Below are 26,788 nucleotides of genomic sequence, written 5' to 3'. Positions count from 1 at the left end.
AATACGCACGACTGTTGAAAAGATTAAAATAGATATGTGTCAACTATCTTTCACAAACATGGCATGACAGTATTGGCATCCTGAGCTCCCTACTGGGCTATTGTATACAGGTTAACATAAGGGAGCTTGGGCTGTCGATGCCTTTCGCCCTGGAAAGTAAAGAAAAGTCTACCCCCCCAATGTAATGGATCAGCATCGAAATCAAACCTTGAATGTCCGGGTTCCATTCTGAGCGAGATGCTGTTTTTTTGTAAGCCACGTTATCGCACCGAAAAAAACAAAACAAAACAACAAAATCCCACCATTCACACTCCTTATCTGCATTGCTTTTGTTTGAAATTGCAACATTTCCATATTACCACAGCACGGGGTGGGCGTCACTTGACAGCTGGTTTTCCTCTCCTTGATTTTCTGGGGTTTACTTTGCTTTTATCCCATAAGCTAATTTCTAAATGAGTTATTTTGGTTTTGCAGAACAGGAGGACCTTGGCATTGTGCTCATGGAAATAAATACATGCGTAATGTGTGTGTAAAATAATCATTTCGCTTGGGAACGTCTTTCGTCGTAGATACTGTAATGCTTTTATTGCACTGGAGGGACTGCAGTTTGACGGTGCGGCTCCATTCCGGAATATTCCATTCTGGATTTGCAGGGACGGCAAGGCAGTAAAGACTGTTCACTTTCTAGCAGCTTGCTGGTAACTTGGTAACGGTGAGAATCTAGTTTATCACTGGTTGCCACAATGCTGGCAAGGTATAACATTAAATTACTAATCACAAGCCGGTTGAAATACATACAGCCAGGGCTGTTTCCAAGCATTTTTTTTATTAACTTATTTGATGCCCGAAAATACCTAATAAAATAAATATGTGTTAAAATGTGGCTGTGGTGTGGCGGTGGTGTGGTTGAAGCTGCCACAACTGTCTCTGGCGTAGGTCATTTAGATCAGGGTGGCTGTACGCCTGTTGCTCGTTAGACCAATCAACGAGCAACGGGTAAAACCCCCATCCTCACACACACACACACACACACACACACACACACACACACACACACACACACACACACACACACACACACACACACACACACACACACACACACACACACACACACACACACACACACAGAGGAGCCCTTGGTATTCCGTGGTTTCCATCTGCTCTGCGCTAAAATAAAACTGGTACTTTTCTGTAGGGGGACCCTGGAAACACCAGGGTGGCATATGGCAGGCGATATGCCACAGTGGCATCTTTAGATATTTTATACAATATATATATATACAACATTTTCTCCAATACGCCAGCTTGTAGCAAAAGCGCTCAACTGTCTAGTGTGTTCAGTGCACTGTCATCAGCTCTGTCTACCTTTGTCCATTATTTTCCACCAAGTGGAACCCCGAGAAGGACTAGCTGCTTGTGGGTGACGTACAGTACATATTGCATTACTTGTCTTATGGTCAAGTCTGCATTGTTGTGTTGGTTATAGGTGCTGACACCAGCATTTTGACTTGGATGTGGATGAAGTATGAGTACATATTTGGATTGTTTGCCGCTGTAGCTATAACTTGATGAATAATTGTATGAATTGCAGGTGGTTGGAAATGATGCTGCATAACTTCTATAAATTATACAGTGGGAGCCACTTAGAGAAAGCTGCTGGACCATGACAGGGAGCAGGCAGATCCATGACTGGGATCACGCCTGTAATGATATCCCCCTCAATGACGTAATGGATGCCACACCCACGCCTGGGAACGCCTCCAAGCAACAATTATGGAAAAGCAGTTGTCAAACTTTATCCGTCCACCGGGAAGAGCAAGGGTTCAAAGCTGAAAGCAACTCGAGTACACGGGATAATCTTCCATTTGTTAAATGAAAAATATACACGTTTTTGAACGGAACATAATGTTACGGCTGCACAATTAATCATATATTAATCGCGATGTCGATATTGGCCTCCACAATTAATTTATCGTGGCCAGGGACAATTTCTTTTTCAAATTGTCCGCTATCTGCGCCCAGATTCGAACTGATCCGAACGCACCAGACGCGCATTCAGTGAACAACAGGAAAGAAAATGGTTGTTTGTGCATCATCTTGGTGGGATGATGTGCAAAGTGTTGAGAAAAAGTGTTATGTAACAATATAAATACATTTACAAAATAGGCAACATTATTTACAATAGTAATAGCAATAATTATAATAATCAAATTGTGAAATTACACATGCATTACTATTGTTATTATTATTATTATTATTATTATTAATATTATTATAATCCTTATAGATATACATTTCCTCACATTCCTCTGTGCTTTTGAGGTGGGTGGGAGGGAGGACAAGATGATCCCGGCTGTCAAATCTCCCTTCATTGATGAAAAAACAAATACTATATATAAAGTTATGTGCTTGGACACATTTTTCACCACAGTTAATGTCATCTGCAGTTCTGCAATATTAGCAACACACACACACACACACACACACACACACACACACACACACACACACACACACACACACACACACACACACACACACACACACACACACACACACATATATATATATATATATATATATAAAGAAAAAGCATTATAAAACGCTTACTTGCATGTATGTATATGGCTGGTATGGTATGTGTAATGCTTGATTTAACTTCATTCATCTCACAACGGTGATTGTCTCTGCTCCCTTTTTCATTAGGGCCTATATTAAAATACAATATATATCAAAATAATTTAGAACAATTGCAAAACTATTAATATGTTGGAAAACATTGATATGTGGTGATATGATATGATATGGTTCGTACTGCTGAACTGTTGACTATCACTATTATTATTCTCTATATTATACTTTATCTTTCTTTTAGGTAAATCCTTTTATATTATTTATACTAAACCACTTCTTTGCATTTTGGATGTTCAAATATTGTTTTAAAACACTGTTTCATTTTAATCACTGTGATGCCCTTATTTGACTTATTATGTAAAGTGGAGTTGAGTTGAGTTGGCTCTGAGACTTAGAATCTCATTACTGGTAATGATGCTTACATTGTTATCAAGTATTTGATAGTAAACTTTAAACTATAATTATATATAACTAGTTTGAGTGCTCCCATGACAACAAAAGCTATTGAACTTTGTAATTTAAAAAATGTAAGTAAAAAAACAGCTTCTATTTTGTAATTGAAAAGCTGTGCAACATCCCAGCCGACTGGGAGCTGCATGGTTATCGCCTGGGAACTGACTGGGAATTTGTTGCCATGCGGTTGGGACAACCTTTAATTGGCTCCCACTGCATATGGGATTATGCGGTAGCCTATAGCCATCGTTTTCTCTATTCTGTCTTAATCAATAATAACACTAAATAACACTTAATAGTACGAAAGATACAACCTCATAAGGTGTTTGTTGAAGCCTGCATTTTGTTTATAATGCCAGAGTCAGGAAACAGAGATAAATAACCACTTAGTACATTAAGTGCAGTATTTGCTTCTCCGTTCAATTAAAATTGTAAAATGCGGCAATGGCAATAAGTTCTAACGATATTGAGTGCAATATTTTATGTGCAATATACTTTATGATGAGTTTAATATCTGTTTTAGTATTAATTCATCTACCTCTTTCACTGAGCAGTTTTCTATTTGAATCCAATTGTTTATTTTATTTAATATTGGTAATTCATTGTATTCTCATTACTTAATATGTTTAATGTTCAGTTTGCATTGATTTATTAATACACATCATTTTGTGATATTTAAGTGTATTCATTGATAAAAAGCCGTGTTGTCTTTAAGATATTAATGATGGCAGTGGGATGTGTATGTACTCTGGAACAGATGTGCTGGGGATGGGGGGATGGTGAAGTGGTGCCAGTGGATGTCTGGCCTAGGACACCAAAATGCTCATAAACGGCTCTGCATGTGGCGACAAGAGAGACCGGAAGTCATTAATTCCCTAGGGCAGCTAGCGACTCCAAGCAGCAGCGGGAGTTCGAACAACGCCACAACTTTGCGCAAATGAGATATGGTGCGGCGAGGTGACAAACCAATCTCACCGATCACGGACTGTTCGCCTGGCCTTGCAGAAGTTGAATATCAATCAATTTCTCATCTGCCACGGCTAGTTTGAAAACAACATTTGGGAGTTCTGTCTGTCTGGCAAAAATAGCCTGTGTGTGCATCCCATGAGAAACTGTTACACAGCATCATTGGTTCCAACTCAATGTCAGAAGATAACTGTCCAATCGGAGTTGGAAATCTGGGTACGCCCACAAGCGACAGGTTGCTGGAGACGAGCGACAGCGACACCAAGCGAATTAAGTCCGCTGGGTGTTTCCTAGATCTGATATAATCGTTAGATATTTAGTATTTTCCATTTCAAAGAAGTTGGTCATACCTTATTTGATAGCATAATAATAAAACTATAAAAACAGATAACAACTTTTGGTGATTTTTTTTTTTTAATATATTTCTTTAGTAGTTCATAGAGGTCTATGGCCCATTATGGTATAATTACTTGTTAATCTGGCCATAAACAGGAAAATGGTTCCCCAACCCCTTTCCTAGACAATTCAGCTGTAAGGTGACAATATGAGACTGATTTGAGACAGAGTACAATAAATGGTGTCAATTAGCAAGTTCCACTAATATGTGCAATTGAATGGGTACAAAGAGAGAATAGAATGTTATGCATGCTAAGCTTCTGTGCCATTAATTACCTCTGTACAGTATTCATCACGGCCACCATGCTCCAGCACACAAGCTGTACATCGAACAAAGAGTTCACATCGTGGTGAGGTGTAAAATTATGAAATTAATAATTAATACTGAAACAGCAGAAAAAAACACTTCCTCCACAACTCAACATGTGAGCCACTTACAACTTGTTTCTTTTTGTTGTTTATTTTTTTATTATTTAAACAATGAAGGGGAAATGTGTGTAGAAGTCTTTCTTGACTACTTAAAGCTCCCTGTCAACCCATCAGAGCGTGAAATTACCTAATTTATTTGAACAGTACTGCCACGGGCTCATTCGGAGCCGACACGCAAATAAATTGTCGGCGAGAACTCCCCCGGCCTGATCTGGGCCTGGCTCGGCCTCTGTCTCCGTAGCAATGGGCTCGAGACGACGTAGACAACGGTGGGGAAACATTGGCAATCTAAATAATAAATAAATTGATTGGCAATCTAAATAACCGCCACCCCCCCCCCCCTTCAAAAGTTAGGTTCTCTCGCGAGGTGATTTCCTCCCATGGCTTCTCCTACCACTGCTATGCTGATGACGCTCACCTCTCCTTTCCCTCTTCGCAATATCGGGCTATCGAGAGGCACATTTCTGCATATGTCTTCAAGACATTATCACATGGATGTCAGGGCACCACCTGAAGCCCAACCGAGACAAGGTTAAGCTTCTCCTTCCCCCTTGGAAAGACGAAGCCATTTCACAGACATCTCCATCGCCATCAAGATCTCCGAAGTGTCTCCATTTCAGACCTAAGAACCTTGGGGTACTTCTGGATAACCAGCTCTTCTGCTCTGCCCACATTGCTGCTACAACTCGCTCCTGCATCTTTTCGTCTTGACTACTGCGACGCTCTTCCGGGTGGACCACCTGCCTTTTCCATCAGACCTCTACAGCGCAGAACGCAGCAGCCCATCTAGTATTCAACCAACCCAAATTCGCTCATGTCACTCCCATCCTTCGATCACTTTGCTGGCTTCCCATCTCTGCTCAGATCAAATTTAAGACAAAGCCTACAAGGCGGCCAATCAAACTGCTCCTCCATTTCTCCAATCACTGGTCAGTTTCCGGACTCAGATTAGTTTGCTGTACTCCTCCACTGCTATGTGGTCTCAAGGGTAGTTCATCCCAGTCAAGAATCCCTGAGGCCCCAATAGTGGAATGAGCCCCCCGGGTGTCAGAACGGCTGAATCACTCCCCATCTTCCGTCGCAGACTTAAGACCCATCTCTTCAGACTAGACCTGGATCGCTTCCCAAAGTCAGAGAAAGGCGGACGCTCACTTCGTATGAAGGGGATTCCTTTCAAAAGAAACCTTTAAAGATGTTTTCCTTCCTTGTTTTCCATAACACGGCCACCGGAAGAGTTCAAGAAAGTTCCATTCAAGCCATTAGAACTGTCAATGCTGACCTCACCAGGGGTCCTCACTGAGCCACACACATCGGCTCCACTACCTACTGTACTATATGTAGCATACTGTACCGCATACTGTGTCACTGTTCAGGGTTGTTCGGTGATGCCGTATTGCTGCGCCGTACTGTTGTATACTGTGCTGTATTATCCCAAACACTACCTTACTTTATTCACATGCCACTTTAATGCACATATCTGTTTATACATAATTGGCTATTCCATATACATAAGCATACTCCCTTTATCTATTCCATTTTATTTCATTTTATTTTTATTGTATTTTATTTTATTCTATATATTTTTATTTTATTCTATAAGTATTCGACTTACTGTATTACATTTTAGGAGTCAGTTAGTTGGGATATTAGAAATTTTTCCTAGGACATATTGTGTCTTATCACCGGGTGCGTTGTATTACATTTCACTGCATATATGTATGAAATTATGTATATGTATGTGACGAATAAGCCTCTTGAATCTTGAATCTTGAATCTGAGCTTCCTGGGGGGACCAAATCCTCCATTAAGAGTTTCTACAATGCTGGGGGGAGGAACAATCGAGTCTCTGACAGAGACTCAATTTGTCTTGAGAGAGAAGCCATATATATCTGTTAGAATATACCGAGGCAACTCGAGTGTGAACTTCACATCAACAAAACGACAAAATCTGCTCTTAATAGCTGTCAAATTATCTAATTACGAATGCAGCCAGTTCAATTTAAATATCCACAGCAACTCAGTACAGATTATGATTTGAACAGTGGAAAACCTATTCTGCAATTTAATTAAACTGTATAAACACCTTTAGAAACTGCTAACTTTGCAGGCTTTGCAAAAACAATTGTTCTGTGACTGAGCAATAACTCTCGAAATAAAGACTTTTTATTCTCCAATTGTAGCAACGGGCATTCAAACCATTGCTCCCAGAGCAGGGCGGGGCGGGTTGGGGGTATTAATATCGGTTTGTAGCACTCTGGTGTCTCTGAAAGTCTCCCTGTTACTGAAAATGGTGACCATTTACACAGAGAAATTCACTATTTATGAAAATAAAGTATCATTATTCACGTGAAATATAATGCGGTGGTGTTCTCTCAATCTGCTCCGCTCGTGATGAAAAGTTAGACTCGTGGCGAGTGCCTCCGTTAAAAGGGTCATCCGACTTGATTCTGTTGGTATAATTCGCGGTGAGCGAGGAAGGACTTTTGGTGAACAGTTAAGGAGTCAGAAGACTCTGTCCCTCCGAGTTGTGGACAGCATTCTCACAGGGATTATCTCATTCTGTCAAAATGGTTTACTTTGGTGGAACACAAACATTCCGGACTCCTGAGTCATTTAAAAGATTAGTTTGCTATGAAGTAATCATTCGCTAGTCTTGCATCACTAAATTCCGTGCAGCTGCAGGCGGCCTGCTAGTCTCAACACAGACTGTCAGGTTTTTAACATGGAGACAACAGATTTACATGGTATAGATAGGGTGCCTTGAATTTGTAACCCACCGCAGCAAATCCAGCCATCTCGCGTATTTCTAAAATCACCACGAGCCGCCAAATAAGTTGAAAAATCCTTTCTCGAAGGAAAATTTGATTTTCCAAGATTCATGTTCCTTTGTGGGGTTTTTTTTCATCGCTCAACGTATTTTAAAAACCGAGTTTGATTTATAAATAGTAGATAAATGTTAAACCATCAAGTTAAATATTCCCATTTGATTACATGGGGAAACACAGTTCACTTCATCCGCGAAGAAGAAAAAAGCTGACGTTGGTTCCAAAAACAGATGGTTAAAGCGCAGAACGAGGATTCTTCAGTTTCACTTGTCTGTGAAAACGTTCATCTCCGTGTTGTTACGGATTACGAGAACCAGGTGGCGGAAGCTCTGAATCATATCACGGACATTAATCTGACAAGTGCAATAAATCCAAGTCAGTGTTGGGGTTGACAAAAGGCTACGGCAGAAATTAAATATGGGTTGGTCACTATTAATATTCCTAGGCGAAAGGCAGTCAATGGTGCTAGGTACCACTTAGCACCTAGTTAGTAGAACTAAGTAGTTCTTAAGGCCTTTATTTTTCTTTTCAGGTTCATTATCCATCAGATCCCCTTCAGCCAGGCCCAATGTACTTCTTGACTCCTCAAAGGTGTGGCCTTTTTGGTGTCTGTTGTGAGGGAATACCACAGCAAGTCAACTACTTGGTGGACAAAGGTATATCATCCAGCAGAGGCAGCAACACTGTGATAAGTTACCTGCACTTCTTCTTCCAAGACTACGGTCTTGGGGAGACTGAGGTAGACCTTCACTGTGACAACTGTAGTGGACAGAACAAAAACAAGTTCACGCTGTGGTACTGTGCTTTGTGCACACTGCATAAGCTGCACCATTGCATGGATCTACATTCCTGATAGCAGGCCACACCGGGTTTTCACCAGACTGGTGCTTTGGACTTATCAAGCAGCATTTCCGAAAGACGAGGGTGAACACTCTTGCTGAAATTGCAGCAGTTGTTCAAAACAGCACGATAAACACAATCAACATCCCTCAGCTAGTGGGGAAAGAGGATGGCACAGAGCTGGTGCAAAGCTTCAACTGGCAGAACACCTGAACGCCTACTTCAGACCATTGCCACAGATCAAGCAGTACCAGCACTTTCGGTGGGTAGTGCATCACAGTCTTGTGCAGAATCTAATGATTCTACAAAGCTTAAACTAATGTTATAGTGAATTTGCATTCTGGGAGCTGGCTGAATGAAGCCAAGCATGGGAAAAACGTTGAGGGTGTTCAGAAACACAGTTTTCCACACCATTGTCACGAACAAGTCATAGCTTTAAAAATGTTTGCTTGGTTTGCACAAGTGACATCTCGTTTTGAAGCTCTTCACTTTCAAATGCTGTGGAAAAAAAAAAAGTCAAAAGCCACCAAATGTACCTTAAGTCTGCGGTGGGTCACATAGGATCTCCAAACAAATGTAATTCTAAAGTACTATAAATATAATTGCAAGCAAAATAAATTAACGTAAAGGCCAGTGATTTTTATTGTCATCTCATTGGCCTTGCCTAATGTAATATGATCTATATTACATCAGGGGTTACACTTTATATAAAAGTGTTTGTAATAAGCGTTATTTAATAGTTAATAATGTCCTTATAATATGCGTATTAACATTAATATTGCATTCATAATTCATGTTTCCTGGACCCTGGTTACTTGCTGATTTTTTTACTGTTGACTGTTCCCCTGGTTTTGACCCCTGCCTGTTTTACATTAAACCTTCCACCTACTCCTGAGACTTTTGTGTTGTTTGTGTTGTGTCCTGCATTTTGGTTCACCGGAACCCAAATGGTCCCGGGGTCCTGAAGTCGCGGGGCGGAATTCCAAGTTTATTCTCGAAACACCGGGGTACTACAGGCGCTCGAGTGACGTAAAGGTCACATGCATTCTGATTTGACTGTACAGACTGAGGTCCCATTGCAAAAAGTCACATGAGCAAAAAAATTGGATTTGGGCCACTTTGGCCTGCACCGTGAACGTAGCCTTAGACGCAGGCAATATTCAGTTCAGGCACCAAACGCAATGTGGCACATAGTTGGAAACCACAAATTTGTCCTGTATTTTCTTTCTGTATTTTTACTTTTCTACATGCCTGAACACATGTATTACATTATCTGAGCTAATTCTTATTCTTCAAAACTTGACATAATCATAGCCTCCCCTTTTTTCTACGTGTTAAATAAGTTGTGCATTAGTGTTAACACTTTTAAAAGTTGCTATCTGATGTCTTGTGACTTTAAGGGTAGGATTCGGGTGTGAGACTTTCTTGCAATAAGATGCCACTGCCCTTAAGGAAATATGATTGCGTTCCAGCATTGTGAACTTACCCTGGATTGGGAGAGTAATTGAAAATTGAAAATACTCTGAAAAATGTAGTTCTAATCTTGAATATTAGTTTTTTCTTATTATTCGCTGGAGATTCGTGGTTCACAGCGGAATAGACGGCTTCAGCTGTTTGATTGTTTATCTGTCTGCTGCAACAAACAACCGAGCCTCGACGGTACTGGAGAGCTTCATTGGTGCAGTCAACACTAAGTTGTGCCATCTCATGTATGCTCCTACAAGGGTGGTGTGAACATTGAGGTTGCCAATTTCATGGTGGAAAACTGGAGGGAGAACCGCATCTCGCACATTACAGAAAGGCGTGTCCATAACCAACGGTATGTTTTAAATAGTACTGTATTGTGAGAAAACCATGCCAGCTTCCTTTATCCATTCCGAGGGATGACATGATTCTCCAAATACATGGTTCGATTTGACTTTCGATTTCAAGGTCACAATTTGATTTGATTTTTGATTTGATTTTCAGCACTGACAGCTATGCCATAGTTTGACTATCGAGTTTTGATTTGTTAAGAAAAACACTTGTTTCTCAATAAGTAACTTTTATATGAATCTTAAAAATTATAATTAATAACAAAATTAAGAGAATTTTTAAACAACACACCAAAATAGTTGAGAGCTTGAGCAAAACGAGACTTTAGAATAATAAACAATAAGTTACTTATTACACAAATTTTAGGTTACTCACCAAAATACGCGCAGAAAAATGGGTGCAATTTTTGTCAGAGGGAGTGCTGGAAGAAAAAGGCAAATTGCAACCTGCAGCCCCGCAACTCCAATCAGGGCGATGTTTTCCCAAACAAAACAATTATAAACTCTAGATGTATTTAATTGACTCTGTTTCCTGCTGCTGCTCTGCTGTGGAGCTGATGGGAGATTGCTCCTGAAAAAAATCCTGCACCTGTTCTCACGGTCTTGTGGCAAATGCCCCACGGCCCCTCGCGGTCCGCGAGCCAGTGATTTGGAATCTCTGCACTGCAGGAAATTCCGTCGGTGATGGTCGGGTTGATTTTCCATTTTCATCGCCACATCTGTGGAATTACTTGACATTCTGGTCAAAGGCGCACTCTCCCTTGTAGACACAGTGAAGGAGAGGGAGTGCAGGCCTGCCGACGCAGACTTCGCACACCGTTACCTGAGATATTTCTATCTAATGTGTGTTCACTGTGCAGCAAACTGGATGGACTTATATTGAACTTTGTTGTTTTTTTATCTTTTGTAATATTCAAATTACATTCAGTTTCGTTCCTGCAACCCAAGTGCCTGGTGGGCGAGTTGGTTTGGAGCCGCAGTCGACTCCGCGGAGGAACACACCTCGACACACTCCTTATTACCTCCCATATTAATTTGTGTGCTTGCTTGGAAACAACAGCGTTAATTCCCATGCGTTTTCTGCTAAGCTACTCCTCCTAAAGGATTTATGCTAGACACACTTTTCAAACTTTAAAATGTGTAGCCTTACTCAACTTTCAGATAATTTCATACTAGAAATACTTACTTTATACTTAAGACCATTTAAGCTACACACAGCATTCTAAAGCCCTAACTGAACATTCACACTGATGAATTAAACATTAAACTAATGTTATAGTGAAACAAATAAATTCAAATCCAATCCAAAGCAATAACTGAACATTATATTGCCCTCTGAATATTCTAAAGCCATTACATTTTAAACACTCCAGCTAAACTACCCCCCACTACCTTTCATTAGTGCCAAGCAATCACACCTAAGTGTATTCATAAACCTTACATTTCAGTTTTTGGATCATATTTAGAGTGCTTCATTTCATGTTTTATGTTTGTCAATGGTCTTTTATTGCTTTTATTTTTTGATCAAATCATCCTTGCCTTTGTAGGACAGAATGCCTATGGAGGGACGTGTACACACACACACACACACACACACACACACACACACACACACACACACACACACACACACACACACACACACACACACACACACACACACACAAAGTCTGTGACTTGTTCCATGTTCGCTTCCGAAACCTTGAGAGAGAGAGAGGGGATGTTGAATGGTAAAGTTAATCTTTTTGCAAGCTTTCTTCAAGCTCCCCGTGACGCACAATGGGTTTTTTTTGTGTTTTATCTGTTTTGCTGTTTGGGTAAATGAAGGCATTCTGTACACATCTACCGCTATGTTAGAGGTCTTGCGTCCTTGCTCTTTTTTCTGTTTTGTCTGCTTCCGGTGCTGGTACCAGATGTGCTTGGCCTGGCAGGTCAGCGAGTCAGAGGGGGAAACACACGCCGGCTGACGTGCGGGGGTGCCGGGGGCCATTATTACCGGACATTTTGGCCGGCAAGTCTATCATTTATCGGGTTTTTTGAGAATACATTTTACCAGGCAAAAAAACAGTAATTACCGGAGCCAAACATCGAGGAAAAAAAGCGTGACGCACTTTTGCCGCTGTGCCCGAATACGAAGTTACATAATACAAGAACAGCCCTTCGACGGGAGGGGGCACAGGGGGGGATGAAAGAGGTGCCATTCTCCATATTAGAAGTCAATGTACCATTAAAATGAATTTGAAGCTGTTATTTTAAGGTTAAAAAGGCACATCGTGTTGCTTTAACAGTTAATAAGTGCAGTTAACTGTAAATAACTGCATAGTTAACTGCTAATAAACGCTATTAACACTTATATAGTGTTATTAACACAAAAATAATGTTAATTAGCAACTTAAAAGGACCTTAGGAACTATTAACTAATGCTTATAACAAACACCTTAATAGAAAGCTTACCATATCAGGTAATTAGAAGTAATTTGTTATCGATAATTGATGTAATATAGATCACACCACATGGTAAAAGAAAGTATACCTTCAGTCAACATGCATTTATAAAAGAAAATATTTCTATGAAAATACAATGGTTTATTTCCTAGTCCTTTAAATTGTGTTTCATTCCGGCCATGAAGCGCGACGGATGACTTTTAACTAATTGTAATATACTTAAGAAACAACATTTTAATTTGGGACGGTCCAAGTTAACATTGGGATGGTTAAAAAAAAAAAAATTGCGGGACAGCGAAACCCTGGGTTGGAAGGCTGGACGGGTGACAGAGCATCGTTGCTACCATCATCGTTCGTTGCTGCAGATGTGCATCACAGCGTGGTTCTTTTTTTCGGTTCAGATTTTTGATCGTTGAAAGCGGGGGAACCGATTCTCCCGCCTGGAGTGAGCTTCCGCTGGTTTCTAAAGCCATCGTAAAGCTGCGGCTCAGCTCCTGCGCTGCCATTGTGGCCCCCGATATGCCCTCAAACGTGGGTGACAAGGTGACATCCACCGAGCCACAAGCGTGCTAATCCCCGCCACCTGCAGCTTCTCTGACATGCCTCCAACCGCGCTAATAAGGCCCCTCATCATTTGTACATTGTTCAAGTTTTTTTTAGGGTTGAGCGGGGAGTTGGCAGTGCAATCATGATGTTTCCTGTGTCACAGTAATAAATGTGATTAAAGACTTAGTCGTGTGTGAATTACTACACATTGACGGTTAGATTAGTAGTGTTACACAGAGGCCTGCACAGAGTAACAACCTGGCCCCGAAAATGGACCAGCAGATGCCCAATACGCTCAAAAATGCAGCGTTATGCTACATTAACCGTTGAATGGACGGTTGGAATCACGCAAAGCAAAAAAAAAAACAGATGCTATGGATACTAATATATCATGAGTGGATTGAGATTGTGAAAATTGTGATTACACAATTGACCAGAGCTATGTTCGCGGTGTTCCAGCATACAATTTTTATGGACAGCTACCAACCAATAAGGGACGGGTATGTTCCCTGGCTAAGGTATGGAGCTTAATCAGATGTAGTGATATAAGAAGGGCAAACGATTTGTTTGAGGCCAAAATACATACACAATACAAATGTATATATATTTTTTTTTGTGAAGTGTCAGCTGGCACTTTGTACCTGCGTATTAGAAATGAATGGTGAAGTTAGTGTTTTCAAGGTCGGTGTGTAACGGCTGACCAGCCTATTCCTCATAGTTTATTTTTCGTTGCCTTGGTCCTCGTTTGTACAGTGGTTTGCAATTCAAATTGCTTTTCTCAGGTGTAGGAATTCATTTTTTATTTATTTTCAGTTTAAAGTCAATGGCACCGGGGGTTGTTGATGAAAGCACTTGTGAAAAGTGAATGTTGGCAGTTATGTTCAACAAAAAGGACCTCAGTTTTGAGAACAAACTGTTGAAACTAATATTCTGCTTTTTGCAGGCCACCGCTTTCATTTGCGAGTTTCCATTTTGCAAATTTGTGTTTTAACCCTGAAAATGGGTGTTTGTGTGTCCGGCTGTGTGTGTACGGTAAGGTAAGTTGCTAACATTCTGATGAAGAGAATGTTTTCTGCCCTGTGTGCCTCTGAAACACTTGCAGGGTATGCAGAGTGAGACAGATCGAGTGAGAAAGACCGAAAGAGACGGACAGACAGAGACATCATAGACAGACAGACAGACAGACAGAGAAAGAAACCCATAGACTGACAGAGACAGACCGTTACAGAGAGACGGATAGAGAGATGAGACATAGAGAGAGAGAGAGAGAGCGAGAGAGAGAGAGAGAGAGAGAGAGAGAGCGAGAGGGGAGAAAGAGAGAGGCTTTAATGATACCTCGGTCAAAAGGGTGGAGCAGGACAAAAAACAGAAGCCCCAATTGCAGTGTGCGAGAGGAGTGAAAAGAGTGGTCAAGAGCTGGGAATCGTAAAGAAAGCAGCAAGGACTCAGACTCACTGTGTAATTGGTGCTGGTGACGGTCACCAACTGCCCGTCCTCCTTGTAGTAGGTCTCTGTGAAGCCTGGGCCCAACAGCTCCCTGAGAAAGGACATGATGGAGTTTAAGTTCCGCTTTCTTTCAAAGTTAAGCTCATAAGTCCAGTCGGGACACCTATTATCGTTCAGTTCTTGGCAATAGCCGGAAGTAGCCAAGCCGCCATTATTGTAGTTACACTCTATTAACGTTCTCTTGCATGATACTCTCAGACGTTTTCATGGTCACTTTTCAACCCGGGTTGACAACAGTAGTGGACAACTGCAAATATGGAGAAACTCCAGATATCAAACCTGCACAAGGAATGCCCCTGTCCTGAGCTGGACTCTCAGGGAAGGCATAGGTCTGCATCGGTTTAAATTCATAAGAACAAGACATTTGGAGCAGTGGATGAAAAAGGACACAAAGGAACGGGGCGTGAGTTTGTGCCTAGGGTTGGGTACTGAGACCCGGTATTAAACAGGTCCCAGGGCCAAATCATTAAGGATTGTAGTATCGATAAGGTCCGACGTTACTGGTACTGTTAATGGTATTGGGGAAAATTAAGGAAATTCCCTCTGTCTGATTTCTTCCCATTATCACAAACACACGAGGAGACCCTGCTCTGAGTGTGTGATAATGGCGGAGAGAATTAAACGCTCAGAAGTCCGGCCAAATTTCACGAGAGCCGAAGCCGACCATGCAGACCGGTCTTTTGCATGTAAGGGAGGAAACAAGCAATCTTTCGAAACATTTAGCAAAAGTGCATTGCATACACATGGAGAAATGCACCATTTTCGGCTGCCATAATAATCCTATAACGTTACATTAAATGTTATTTAATCAAACAATAAATCCAATCAGAAAACAAACAATAGAACCTACGCGTGGGAATTTTTAATTGTTTGACTTCTTGCACTGATTTATGTTTCTGCCAAGCAAGTACAGATTGTGCCAGATCGCTCCCCCTTCATGCGTAATGTGCAGAAAATAAAGCAATGTAAATTCTGCTCCGAATTTGTTTTAATTTTTTTCTGTATCAGCAGTATTGGTAAGAGTAGTTGTAGTACCGTTAAAATCTTAACGATACCCATCCCTACTCATGCCCTGTTCCTCCTTGCCACATCCGCCTAAATAAAACAATTAAAAACCGTTTTTATTTGTTTTATTTGGAGGAACAGGGCGGGATTTCCACGATCCGGGCGCACGGAGAGCCGTGTTGACTCACGCATATTAAAATATATTTATGATTCACTTTATTTATAATTACTCGTTGAAATGTTATCCCTGTGCATTTTTGCAAACTTCTATCTATTTTATCCAGTTATTGTAATGCACACTGACTGAAAAAACTGCTCGACTTGAAGCATCTCAATCGACTGACGGGTTTCGATTCGTCGACGTTCAGGGAGCAGCCCTAATGATAAATGATGCTAGAAGTACTACTCAGACCATACATAATGTATCCAATGCCATGAGCAATTTCTAACAAGTGTTTTTATAAATAAATAACTTGATCCGTCAGTGGAGGCCCTGCGTCATCCATCCACTCCTCCGTTCAGTGCAGTGATCACCTCCAAATGTGCACACCGCGTCAATGGCACGAGAGGGACAAGCACAAACACAAATCGCTGCGCGGATTCACCTATAAGGAGAAAAGAGTTCAGCCCTCATAACTGTTTCATGTGCTAAACGCCATCTTGGGGATCCAGTTCCCTGCTGTTGGGCACTGACATTTTCCACAAAGTGAGGGGAAAATTCAGACTTTTTAAAAGTAAAATGAATGAAATTGTTTTTGTGTATTTAGTTTCGGTTGGCCCATGCCACTGTCTACAACGATTTTGTTATCTTTAATTTCCCTCTGGGGATGAATATCTATCCATCTCTCTGACAATTGCAATACATCTCACTTGAATCTCTATAATTGATTATGAATTGCCCTTAACCATGCACAATCATCATTGATGAAATCAATGACATTTCAAAACGTTTGTGTATAATCTGTAAAAAAAAAGTCTTTCTGTGTCGTGTGTTTGGAAACATGCGTGAAGGTGTTATCCACTTATCCTTTATGGAAAATCAATTACAGTCGTGCCAACACTCTTATTAACAATTAACAAGCAAGCTGTTTCAGTACATTAGTAGATCGAATAAGCTACTCAGCAGAGGCTGTAAATCCCTGTCAGTAATGGCGTATTATTAAAGTAACAATCAGCAGCAGTGGAGCGCTAAAGGAAGCCGCGGGATCTATAACTACAGTGGCAAACATATTTCCTCCTCCGCGACCCCGAACTGAACCCGGACCCCGCTCGGCTCTCGCCCCTTCCCATCGCCCTGAGCAACGGTGTCCTCAAGCCGACAGAAAGTATTAACTGCCAGTAACCGTTTTTTTTCCCCCCGTACTCTTTCCTCGAGCACAAATGTACGGAAAAAGAGAGGCTTGTGAATGAGGCCCGTTGTGTGCAGTCATTTGTGGGTGACGCAGCTGATCACAGGCAGTATGCAGTATTCCGCCATTTCAACACGTTGAAATGTGAAGTGTGATGAAACTGCAGAGCAGCTTTGGGCCGTGCAAGTTTGGCGATAATCATTCCTCCTTTTCGCTGGGCTTTACTCTCTCTCTCTCTCTCTCTCTCTCTCTCTCTCTCTCTCTCTCTCTCTGCCTCTCCTTCTCCCTTAGATGATCCCTCTGTCGTTTCTCTTCAAACCCCCATCTGATTGGGGGGGCAAAAGAAAAAACGGAGCGTAATCCCTCTGAATGAAACGGTGGATCAGCGCAAATAAGAGTGCTTTCATCTTGATAGTTAGGCATTGATAACGAGGGGGAGTCTAAAAAAAAAAAAAAACATAAAATAAATGGTATTTTCTTATCAGGAGACTTTCCGCTAGTCAGTTACTCATCTCGCAACCGTACGTGCCGCCAGACTATCTTCATCACTCAAAAATGTTGAATCAAGCGGTCGTTATGCGTCACTCGGCTCAAAGATTTTTTGGATGTGTGTAAGTGTGTGCGGCGGCGGCATCGTTTGATGACTCGGCAAAAGGTCACCGTACAACAAGCGCATTAGCCAAGCGAGAGAAATCCGTGGCATTTGTCGTGTCCCGGGACAAAAGACTTCAAATGTCAAATGCCGCAGCCAGGTCCCCGGGGCAACGACACGCCAGTGCCAGCGGCCGCCCTATATGCTTCATCATCACCTGTGTGTGTGTGTGTGTGTGTGTGTGTGTGCGTGCGCGTGTGGAGACATTCCTAGCCCGGGCAGCGACTGGCATCCTGGTGCCAGTTTCCTTTTCCCTCAGAGGGAACCGGCAAATGGAAGGCAGACATGAAAAGATGAGTCCAATTTCAATTTGGTCCCAGGGGCCCGATTGTATTATTCATTGAGGAGGGCCGTAATGGAACATAATCCTGCGTCCTCGCCTCCTTTTACCGCACGCGCTTTAGTCCGTTTAAAAAAAAAAGAGGAACAAAGGAAAACATTATTGTGAGCTAGCAGTCCTCTTGAGTTCATTTGATGGACACCAGAGTGAAGAGTATATTTGAAATGGAATTCCATCCTTATCTGGACCCTATTTACATGATCTTTTTTATGAAAGTGTATGTGTGCATGTGTGCGTGTGCATGGGCATGTGCATGGGCATGTGCGTGTGCGTGTGTGTGTGTGTGTGTGTGTGTGTGTGTGTGTGTGTGATTGTGTGTGGAAGACTTCTGGGCTGATTTGCTCTGTCAAACCTGCTGGAGAATGTGCAGTTAAAAAAACAAAACAAAGCAAATCTGGATAGCGACACTGAAATATCAGGGGTAACATTTCCAAGATATTGCGGATTCTGAGAATAGTAGAAAAGCAGGGGGAAGATGAGGATGAAGAGGGTCTACCTCTGAGCTGGTCCCAACACTGAGCATTATACGGTATCTTAACAGTCCCTCCACAGGCTTACTCTGATATTAACCACACTAAAACCATACGTAAACTCACTGTATCCATCTCGAAACTAGTTACAGAATTTATTTTTTGGCCCATTTACATTTTTAGATACAAGGTTGGGTTTGGAAAATCCCCACCCCGAAGCTGAACCTGAAATATACAGGTATAAATTATTACTGAATATCTAAAACACCATCTCTAAGTAGATACCTAAATTGAACCATTTCTCACCTAATACCTGAACATAACCATCTCTAACCTTTACCTAAATGTAACCATCTCCAGCCTTATAGCTAAATATAACCATCTCTAATCTATACCTAAATGTAACGGAAGACTGTCGACTTTAAAGGAGACAAGCTCCCTTTCATCTGAACCTCCGTGACACCACGAGGACATTAAGACAACGCATGTCAAAGATCAAGGCAATTACCAGACGGCGCTGAGAAAAGATAGGAACAGACGCATTCAACTATTTTCTCTGCTTCCTGGACCCCCCGCTGTTGTGGAACAGCAGGAATCCGCAAATGGCCGGCTCATTGAGTGTGGGCCACTTGCACAAGAATGCTCATTCTGAAACTCCATGTTTCCCTAACAACGAGATGGGACTGAACTAAATGTCTAAATGAATGTGTAACCACCCTAACGTTTTCCCTTTGGTGATTTTATGAAGAATGATCCTATTCTCGACTTTGAGGGAAGAGAAATAGCAAACATAGAAGTGTGATGATGCAGTATGATTAAACATTGTTCCTTTTGCTGAACTTGGACACCCCCTTACTGCCACCGACAGTATTGCCCCGAACTCTGAAATGTTATCATGTAGCACCCGTTTTTGTTTGAAGAGTACGTTATACCCGCATATTATCCTCACTCCAGTAAGAATTATCCACACGCTTTTAAACTCCATGCAGTCCACTAATTGTGCCAAATGAAATGAATGCTGTGGGCGCTTGATAACACGATATGCACTAACTTCTGTTATTTCAAGATTTATGTTTGTGTGTGGCTTTATCATTTTTTATTTCAAGATTTATTTGACAAACACAAATGTAATACTGGTCTAAGGCTGGTGTAAACTGCCTCCCCAGTTCTCTTTCTCCCCAAAAGGCTCCGCTCTCGCGACAGCTTTATTTACCTGTACTTTACTTGACCTGGCGCGTTGCCATGCAGCCTGTCTTTTATTGATCCTTTTAAATGCCACGAGTCTACGTAGTTGTAGAGATCCTGGGACGCTTTCACACTTTTCAACCTCCCATCCGTTCAACCAGTGTGGAGCACCACGCTACGCCGGTGATCACAATTTGTGATCAACTATTTTTGGACGAGCACGACTTGCACGACTCTCCAAAGCCGGCGACGAGCCACAAACCTACCTCAAGCCGAACCCGGAGGACCCCAGCCGAAAAACCATGGCTGCATCTCACCATTCTGGAGCCATGAGTCTATGGATAGTCTGAGATAGCTGCTTCCTTTTACACATTCAAATGCAATCCCTTCAATTCAATCTATGGTTAATACTTGCCCCTCACCAAACCAGTCCTCCCACACTTCCCTGGTGTGGGTTTGTGTTTAACTTGCTTTAATTCCATTTTTTTTAATTTAAGTAGAAGTTGGGTATTTATCTGATATTCCGTGTGAGAATAACTGAATGGAGAAAACACGACCAGTATGGACTACTACTGCCACCCGTGCAGCCATAAAATTACTTCTAATTTTCCATTATTATTATAAAATTGGTGGCGCTCAACTCAACTATAAATATTAATTATAGGTCCTCAGCACGCTACATAACATAACCATCTCTAACCCAATACATAAACGTTACCATCTCTAACCTTATACCTAAACTTAACCATCTCTAACTTAATAGCTACCGTTTAACGGTGATGCAGTCCAGGTGAAATGCCTGAAAATCTATTCTGCCATCCCTGGCTGTGATTTCCCCGACCGGTATGAATGATATTCACCCAGCTTGACTGGCTGGGGTGAGAACAAGCTACTGACATTTTCTCAGGAAGACTGTTTGCTCTGCCTAGATCTAAGGCAAAGCCGCATAATAATGAATAATTCCTTGAATGGTGTTTGGATGCACTCGCCGTGGCGAAACTTTTGACTTTCGGCAGACAATGAGAAGGGGCAGAGAGAGGGGTCGAGGGCAAGCAAGGAAGAGAGGAAAAGAAAGAGATTGGTAAACAGAGAGCGGGGAAAAGAAGAGAGAGAGAGACAGAGTATGACAGAATTTATATGAAAACCGTGTTATCCTGTATGTTTGGATGCACACAATATCTCCAAGAAACTGAAAGGGCACTTCTCTGATGTGACTTGGTACAGAACTGAATTTAAGCCTCCAGAGATTGTGATTTAACTGTCAATCTGCGTCTCAAGGGGGAAAGACATTAAAAATAGCCAAAAGAAAATGAGCGTTTCTTAAAAGTGCCATCAACTATAGCAGTCAACTCTTTCCCAGGGCTGCATAAAGTGTGCTTGTTTCCTTGAAGCCAAAGAGCTCAAATGGCCACAGTCTTTAAATGCCTGACATGTCTGTCAGATATGTTGCAGTGGCCCTTTTGACCTATAGACAACCAATGAAGTCAATACACAATCAAAGCCAAAAATTTGACTGCAATTATGGCTTTAAACAAAGTATGAATAATCAGTATAAATAAAAATTTCCACCTCACTGCTATTATGACCATTGATATATCGAATTTAGATTAACCTTTGAACAACACTGTGTGTTAAATGTTTCAAGTGAGAAAAATGTTTTCTAACTTTCCAATGCTTCTACACCGTGTGCCACGTCAAAAGAAGTCCAATAACAGCAAGGGACAGCGGCTTCTCAGAGTCAACTTCAATGATATTCTTTATTGTTTTAGAAAGCTTGGGTGCTTCTGGCCGTCACTCATTTTTCTACCCGTTTCTGACCGGCCGACTAACACCAGGTATGGTGAAATCTTTTTTTCGATATAGAATATATAAAAGATAAAGACGATTTATCTTCACAATCTTTCCTACATTCCATACACGAAAAAGAGAACACTACACTTTACAGGCAGAACTGGTTCCAACTGAAGACGGTCTTGGCGGTAGTAACCGCCCGAAATAGATAATCATACAATACATTCCTGTCCCTTTTTCTCTCTGTTTCCTCCTTTAGTGCCACACGGCTGGGGGTTAAGCCTCCCCCTGTGGAACCAAACTGCTAACTGACATGAAGAAAACGGAGGATAACAAAAAGAATATCAAGCCAGGAAAAAAAAACAAGCCGGAGAGGGACCGAGAGACAGAGACGGAGAGTCGGCTGGAAAGAAAAGAGATATAAGGAGACCATTACTGTTGCAGGTAATCTGTTACAGACACTTTTGATGGGGGAGTCATGCTGGCTTACAGGGCTGAGCCATAAACCTGGTATCTTCATTTATCATCATCTTCCAGTGGCGTCCTGTTGTTCTAAAACCACCATATTGCCTGTAGTCCAAACGAATGAGGATGAGAAAGAACCAAAGACACACTATGAGGTACTACGGAGTTCATGCACAGCAACAGTCTTGATGGTCAAGTTTTGGTTCCATTCACTGTTGGCAGGCTGACATTTAAAAGTTGACCTTTTTAGCAAACTGATTGCTTATATGAGTCGGCCTTTTGCTGAAAAACATAATGCGGTGTTGCGTATAAATAAAGTGGAGCGAAACGAAGGACATCCATTCTAAAATGTAATAAAAAAAAGTCCCCATAAAGGGAATTACTTAACAAAATTGTACTTAAAATCCAAATAGGGTGGTTGGCGGGGATTGGTCCGTCCCTTCACAAGTACATAGTGTTCTGAGCCACAGTTACTGTCAGCTATACTCATTTGGTCATGAGAGAACAGTCATACATTTCAGTGTATCGCTTTGTTGAAATCTCCACACCCATGGTTTCATTGCAAGATCACATCATCAAGTTCTGGGAAGTTGTAGATCATGCTTCACAGGAAACCAGAATTTGACAAATGCAACGGCTGCTTCTCTGTATTTAAGGCATGCACCTTCTAGGAAAGGGTGTGGTTTTGTTCATCGCTGCAAAGCCGTAAAAACCGCAACCGTAACCGTTAATGTGTAACCTACAGAGCTATAGCTGATGGTGAACTGAACCCTAAAGTCTTCCTTCCCAAGAAGGTAAGTGTGGTTGGTGTGGCTGATTGTTAACGCCTGATGTTCAATACAACATTCTGTCATTCCGAAAAACAGTACGTCATTTATTTTATTTTATTTTCTCCTTTTTTATGTGGCTTCAACCAGCGATTAAAGTAAACAGTTCACCATGAAATTGCTTTGGACACCTCCATAGTGAGCTGTCAATTAAATGACTGCCCAGCAAAATAAGCTCTATAAAAGGGCCAATCAATGTTAGGCATTTGCAGCATAAAGCAATGTGTCCCAGAGCGGAGCATGGACACGTTCCCGGCGATGTCCCTGACAGTCTAATTAAGAGCTATTGTCGCATTCGCCGTTGTTTGTCCTCTGCTGAGAAACGTGACCTTGATCTCCGTGGGGAAATTGGTTCTCTGCATTTTACCCCTCCTAATTAATAAGGACGAGCCATCGTGCCACCTGCGCGGCACGGCAATTTTGTTGGTATTTGTTAAATTGTAGAGCTTCGAAAATGTGAATTTGTTATTATTATATTATTATTATTATTTACTGCTACTTATCTATGTTTATTGTCAAAATTTTGTTCACTATTGCTTTTGTCAAATTCCAGACTTATATTTAATGTGTATAATTAGGTTTATCTTACAGTACTGCATTTTCAATCTTAAGAAACATTTTTCTGGTATATTATTTATTTTATTTTTGTTTGTTTGTTTATTGTCCGTGGATCCATGTTCTAGTTAGTGTATAGGTTAATCGTATTTTCAAGGTCATTTCAAAAGTTTGAATTTTTTTATTTTTGGGTTATAGTGTATGTCTTGTTTATCATTCGGTTTATTGGATATTGCCATATTTTTATTGTTTACTGTTAGGTCTAGTATATATTTCCAATGCGATTTTCCTTTTTTATATTTTTTGATTGTATTGCTTTATTATTATCGCCTATTTTTTGATGTGAGCCACTTTGACACTGCAATTACCCTCCGGGGATGAATAAAGTATCCATCCATCCATCTATCTATCCATTCATGCATCCATTCATCCATACCATTCCTTATCCAAAATGTGCACACATACAGCAAGCTAAGTTCCCAACTAAGTTTGGGGACATCAGAGAGCCCGACTTTCTCCTGATCTCCCATCTACCGCATATAAACAGGGAACAGCAAATTTGCTCCAAGGAGCGTGCGCCCGGAGGGGGAGGGGGTGGATACATACGCTAATGAAAATCAATCCGAGTTATCCACGATGTGATCCCCCCCCGTCTGCTCGGTTGTTGAAACTGGCCACCTGATGCAACGCAAAGAGCCAAAAGACCGGGGCAAGCCCTTAAGCATGTCTACAGAGGAACAGCTGCCAAGATCTGGCAGAGGCGGTGCAGGGTATGTGTTTGTGGAAGCGGGTGGGTGGGGCGGGGTGGGGTGTGACCCACTGACTGAAAATGACTGAAAAAAAACACAGCAAGATGCAGACGAACGAACCCACGCACGCACGCACGCACGCACGCACGCACGCACGCACGCACGCACGCACGCACGCACGCACGCACGCACGCACACACGCACACACGCACACACACACACACGCACACACGCACACACGCACACACGCACACACGCACACACACACACACACACACACACACACACACACACACACACACAATTCTCCCAGCACATTTTCTCATGCACTCTGCCAGATTTTAAACATTACCATCTGCACTCAGTCAACCCTTCGCTCAACCCTTTCAGAGCGGCGTAATATATTTTCCACCCCCTATCCCACACACACACACACACACACACACACACACAAAGACACTCTCAGGCCTGCAATTACTATTAGTCACGATGTTTAAGAAAAGCCGTGGCATAAAAAAATATTCCCGTCCCCAGCAAATGATGGTTTCGCTGCGTCCCTGCTTTGAATAAACGGCTCTACTGATAATAAAAAATAAAATAAAAAAAAAAACATGATCCTCAACTCTTCAAGTGCTGAGAACATCCGTTAGGAAGGAAGTGTACTATCAACCAGTCCAGGTTACAGACGGATGGAGGAAAAAAAACAGCAGTATAATCTTTTTCTATCTGTGTGTGTGTGTGTGTGTGTGTGTGTGTGTGTATGTGTGTGTGCGTGCGTGTGCGTGCGCGTTTTTTTGCCTAGCATCAGCACATTCCACTGAGAAAAACACAGCGATGACCTAAAATTTAATTAAGCCCGACAATAAATTGTGTTCTGCTTAATGGGGCCGAGAGGAATGTTATGCAAACGTCCTTATCATCCACGTTGAATAGGAAAAATAGATGAAATGCTAAATGAGGCCAAAGGAAATGGGGGGGAAAAAAGGGTTTAATTGAACCTTTTTTTCGTGATTGTGTGTGTGTGTGTGTGTGTGTGTGTGTGTCTGGGAAATATGGGCTTACCGCGCCCATATTTCCTCCGTGCCGAAAGACTCAAAGAAGACATTATTTATTTCACGTTGACAAAAGGGACGGAGGGTGTGGACAAGCTGGAACGGGGGTGATAAGGAAGAAAACAAATGATGGCGGATAGGTTTTCGGGGGGTTCTCGCACCCCTGGCACCAGGAGCCACTCTTTTTTTTTTTCACGGTTTGCTGGGAAAAGAGAAAAGGCCGCGAAATGAGATCACTGTGTTTTTGCCGCAGTCCAAGAAGAGGGTTATGAGGAATAATAACCTCCGGACAGTATCAAATGCAGAGATACGGTTAATGTGATTATGTGCCTCCCCGCCAGTCCACTCAGGGGCCATAAACAGCACCCGGGGACATAGTCAAGGGGCAATTTAACTCAATCAAGGAAGCACATGACCGGTAAATGAGTGGGGTGGGGAGGGGGGGTTGATGCGCGGCCAATTACTTCCGTGAAACCCCACCGAGCCACGGCAGAGTGCCGCTCGTCGCCGGACGGACTCTGTTCTCGCCGCGCTCGGCGCAAGTACGAAGTGAAATTCAAAGAAATGGCGATTGATTGTAAACCGACCCCCGAGACGCAATGCCAGCCCGCCTGATGCCACGGCCCGAACACACCACGACGCAGGTCATTTCCACCTGAGGTGTCATGGTTGTACGTCAGCTTAGAGCGGTGACGGGAGCGCGCAAGTAGTGTAAGGGCAACCGCTCCGAATCTATAAGTGAACTGTCGATATGGATGAACATTTTGGAGAAAATAAATAGAGAGTGTTACAAGGGCAAACCTGGATGTTGCCCAACACAGTTTTAAATGGAAATGACGGACTTGTAGTGTTATCCCAACACTCACAATCTTATCAACTGACAAAACATTTTTTTTTTCAATGTATTGCCATATATTTATACACACACACACACACACACACACACACACACACACACACACACCCACACACTGGTTACAGTAATAGTGTTTTAACTGTAAATTACAATCTTTAATACTGTATTTTTTAGTTACAGTATCAGTAATGTAATTTTTGAATAAAATAAATAAATAATAATAAATAATAATTCTGCAGTTCAAATACAATTGAACTGCATTTTAAATTCTTGACAATATATATAATGACAACAATAACTGCAGAGAGACAGCAAACACTACTTTCTTTTTGACTATTTATTCTAAACTGTTGAACGATTACGTATTTTTCTTGCGCTTAATGGGTGAGCATACTATGGCTACCACAAACATAATACATACTGTAATAACTATTGTCTTCCATAGCACATCCCATGTGCAGTTATCTTCCACTGTGCAAAACTGACAAGCAGCTGCACATATAAAATATTAGCAACCATAAAAACAATGCATACCAATATCCAAAAATATGAGGAGGGGGGTCGCTAATACTGACTGCTGAGTCGGTTTGAGTGCAAGGGAGGTCATACATACTGACCCATGAATCAGTTTGCTT

At 41.8% G+C, this 26,788-nt stretch overlaps 1 protein-coding gene across 1 annotated transcript in view; it reads right to left on the bottom strand.

Moving 5' to 3' along the window:
- The window catches only part of adam19a (ADAM metallopeptidase domain 19a), a gene marked incomplete at its 5' end in the record, with an annotated part of 144,460 nt that overhangs the window by 36,743 nt on the left and 80,929 nt on the right, over nucleotides 1–26,788 (bottom strand). The window contains one exon of the mRNA XM_080023546.1: nucleotides 14,807–14,888. Coding sequence (XP_079879672.1) covers nucleotides 14,807–14,888 — 82 coding nt within the window. The remainder of the gene's footprint in view (nucleotides 1–14,806; nucleotides 14,889–26,788) is intronic.

This window comes from Zeus faber, assembly GCF_960531495.2.
Source record: "Zeus faber genome assembly, chromosome: 22".
Lineage (NCBI taxonomy): Eukaryota > Metazoa > Chordata > Actinopteri > Zeiformes > Zeidae > Zeus > Zeus faber.
The sequence above is the reverse complement of the archived record's forward strand: the minus strand, read 5'-3'. Positions and strand labels throughout refer to the sequence as shown.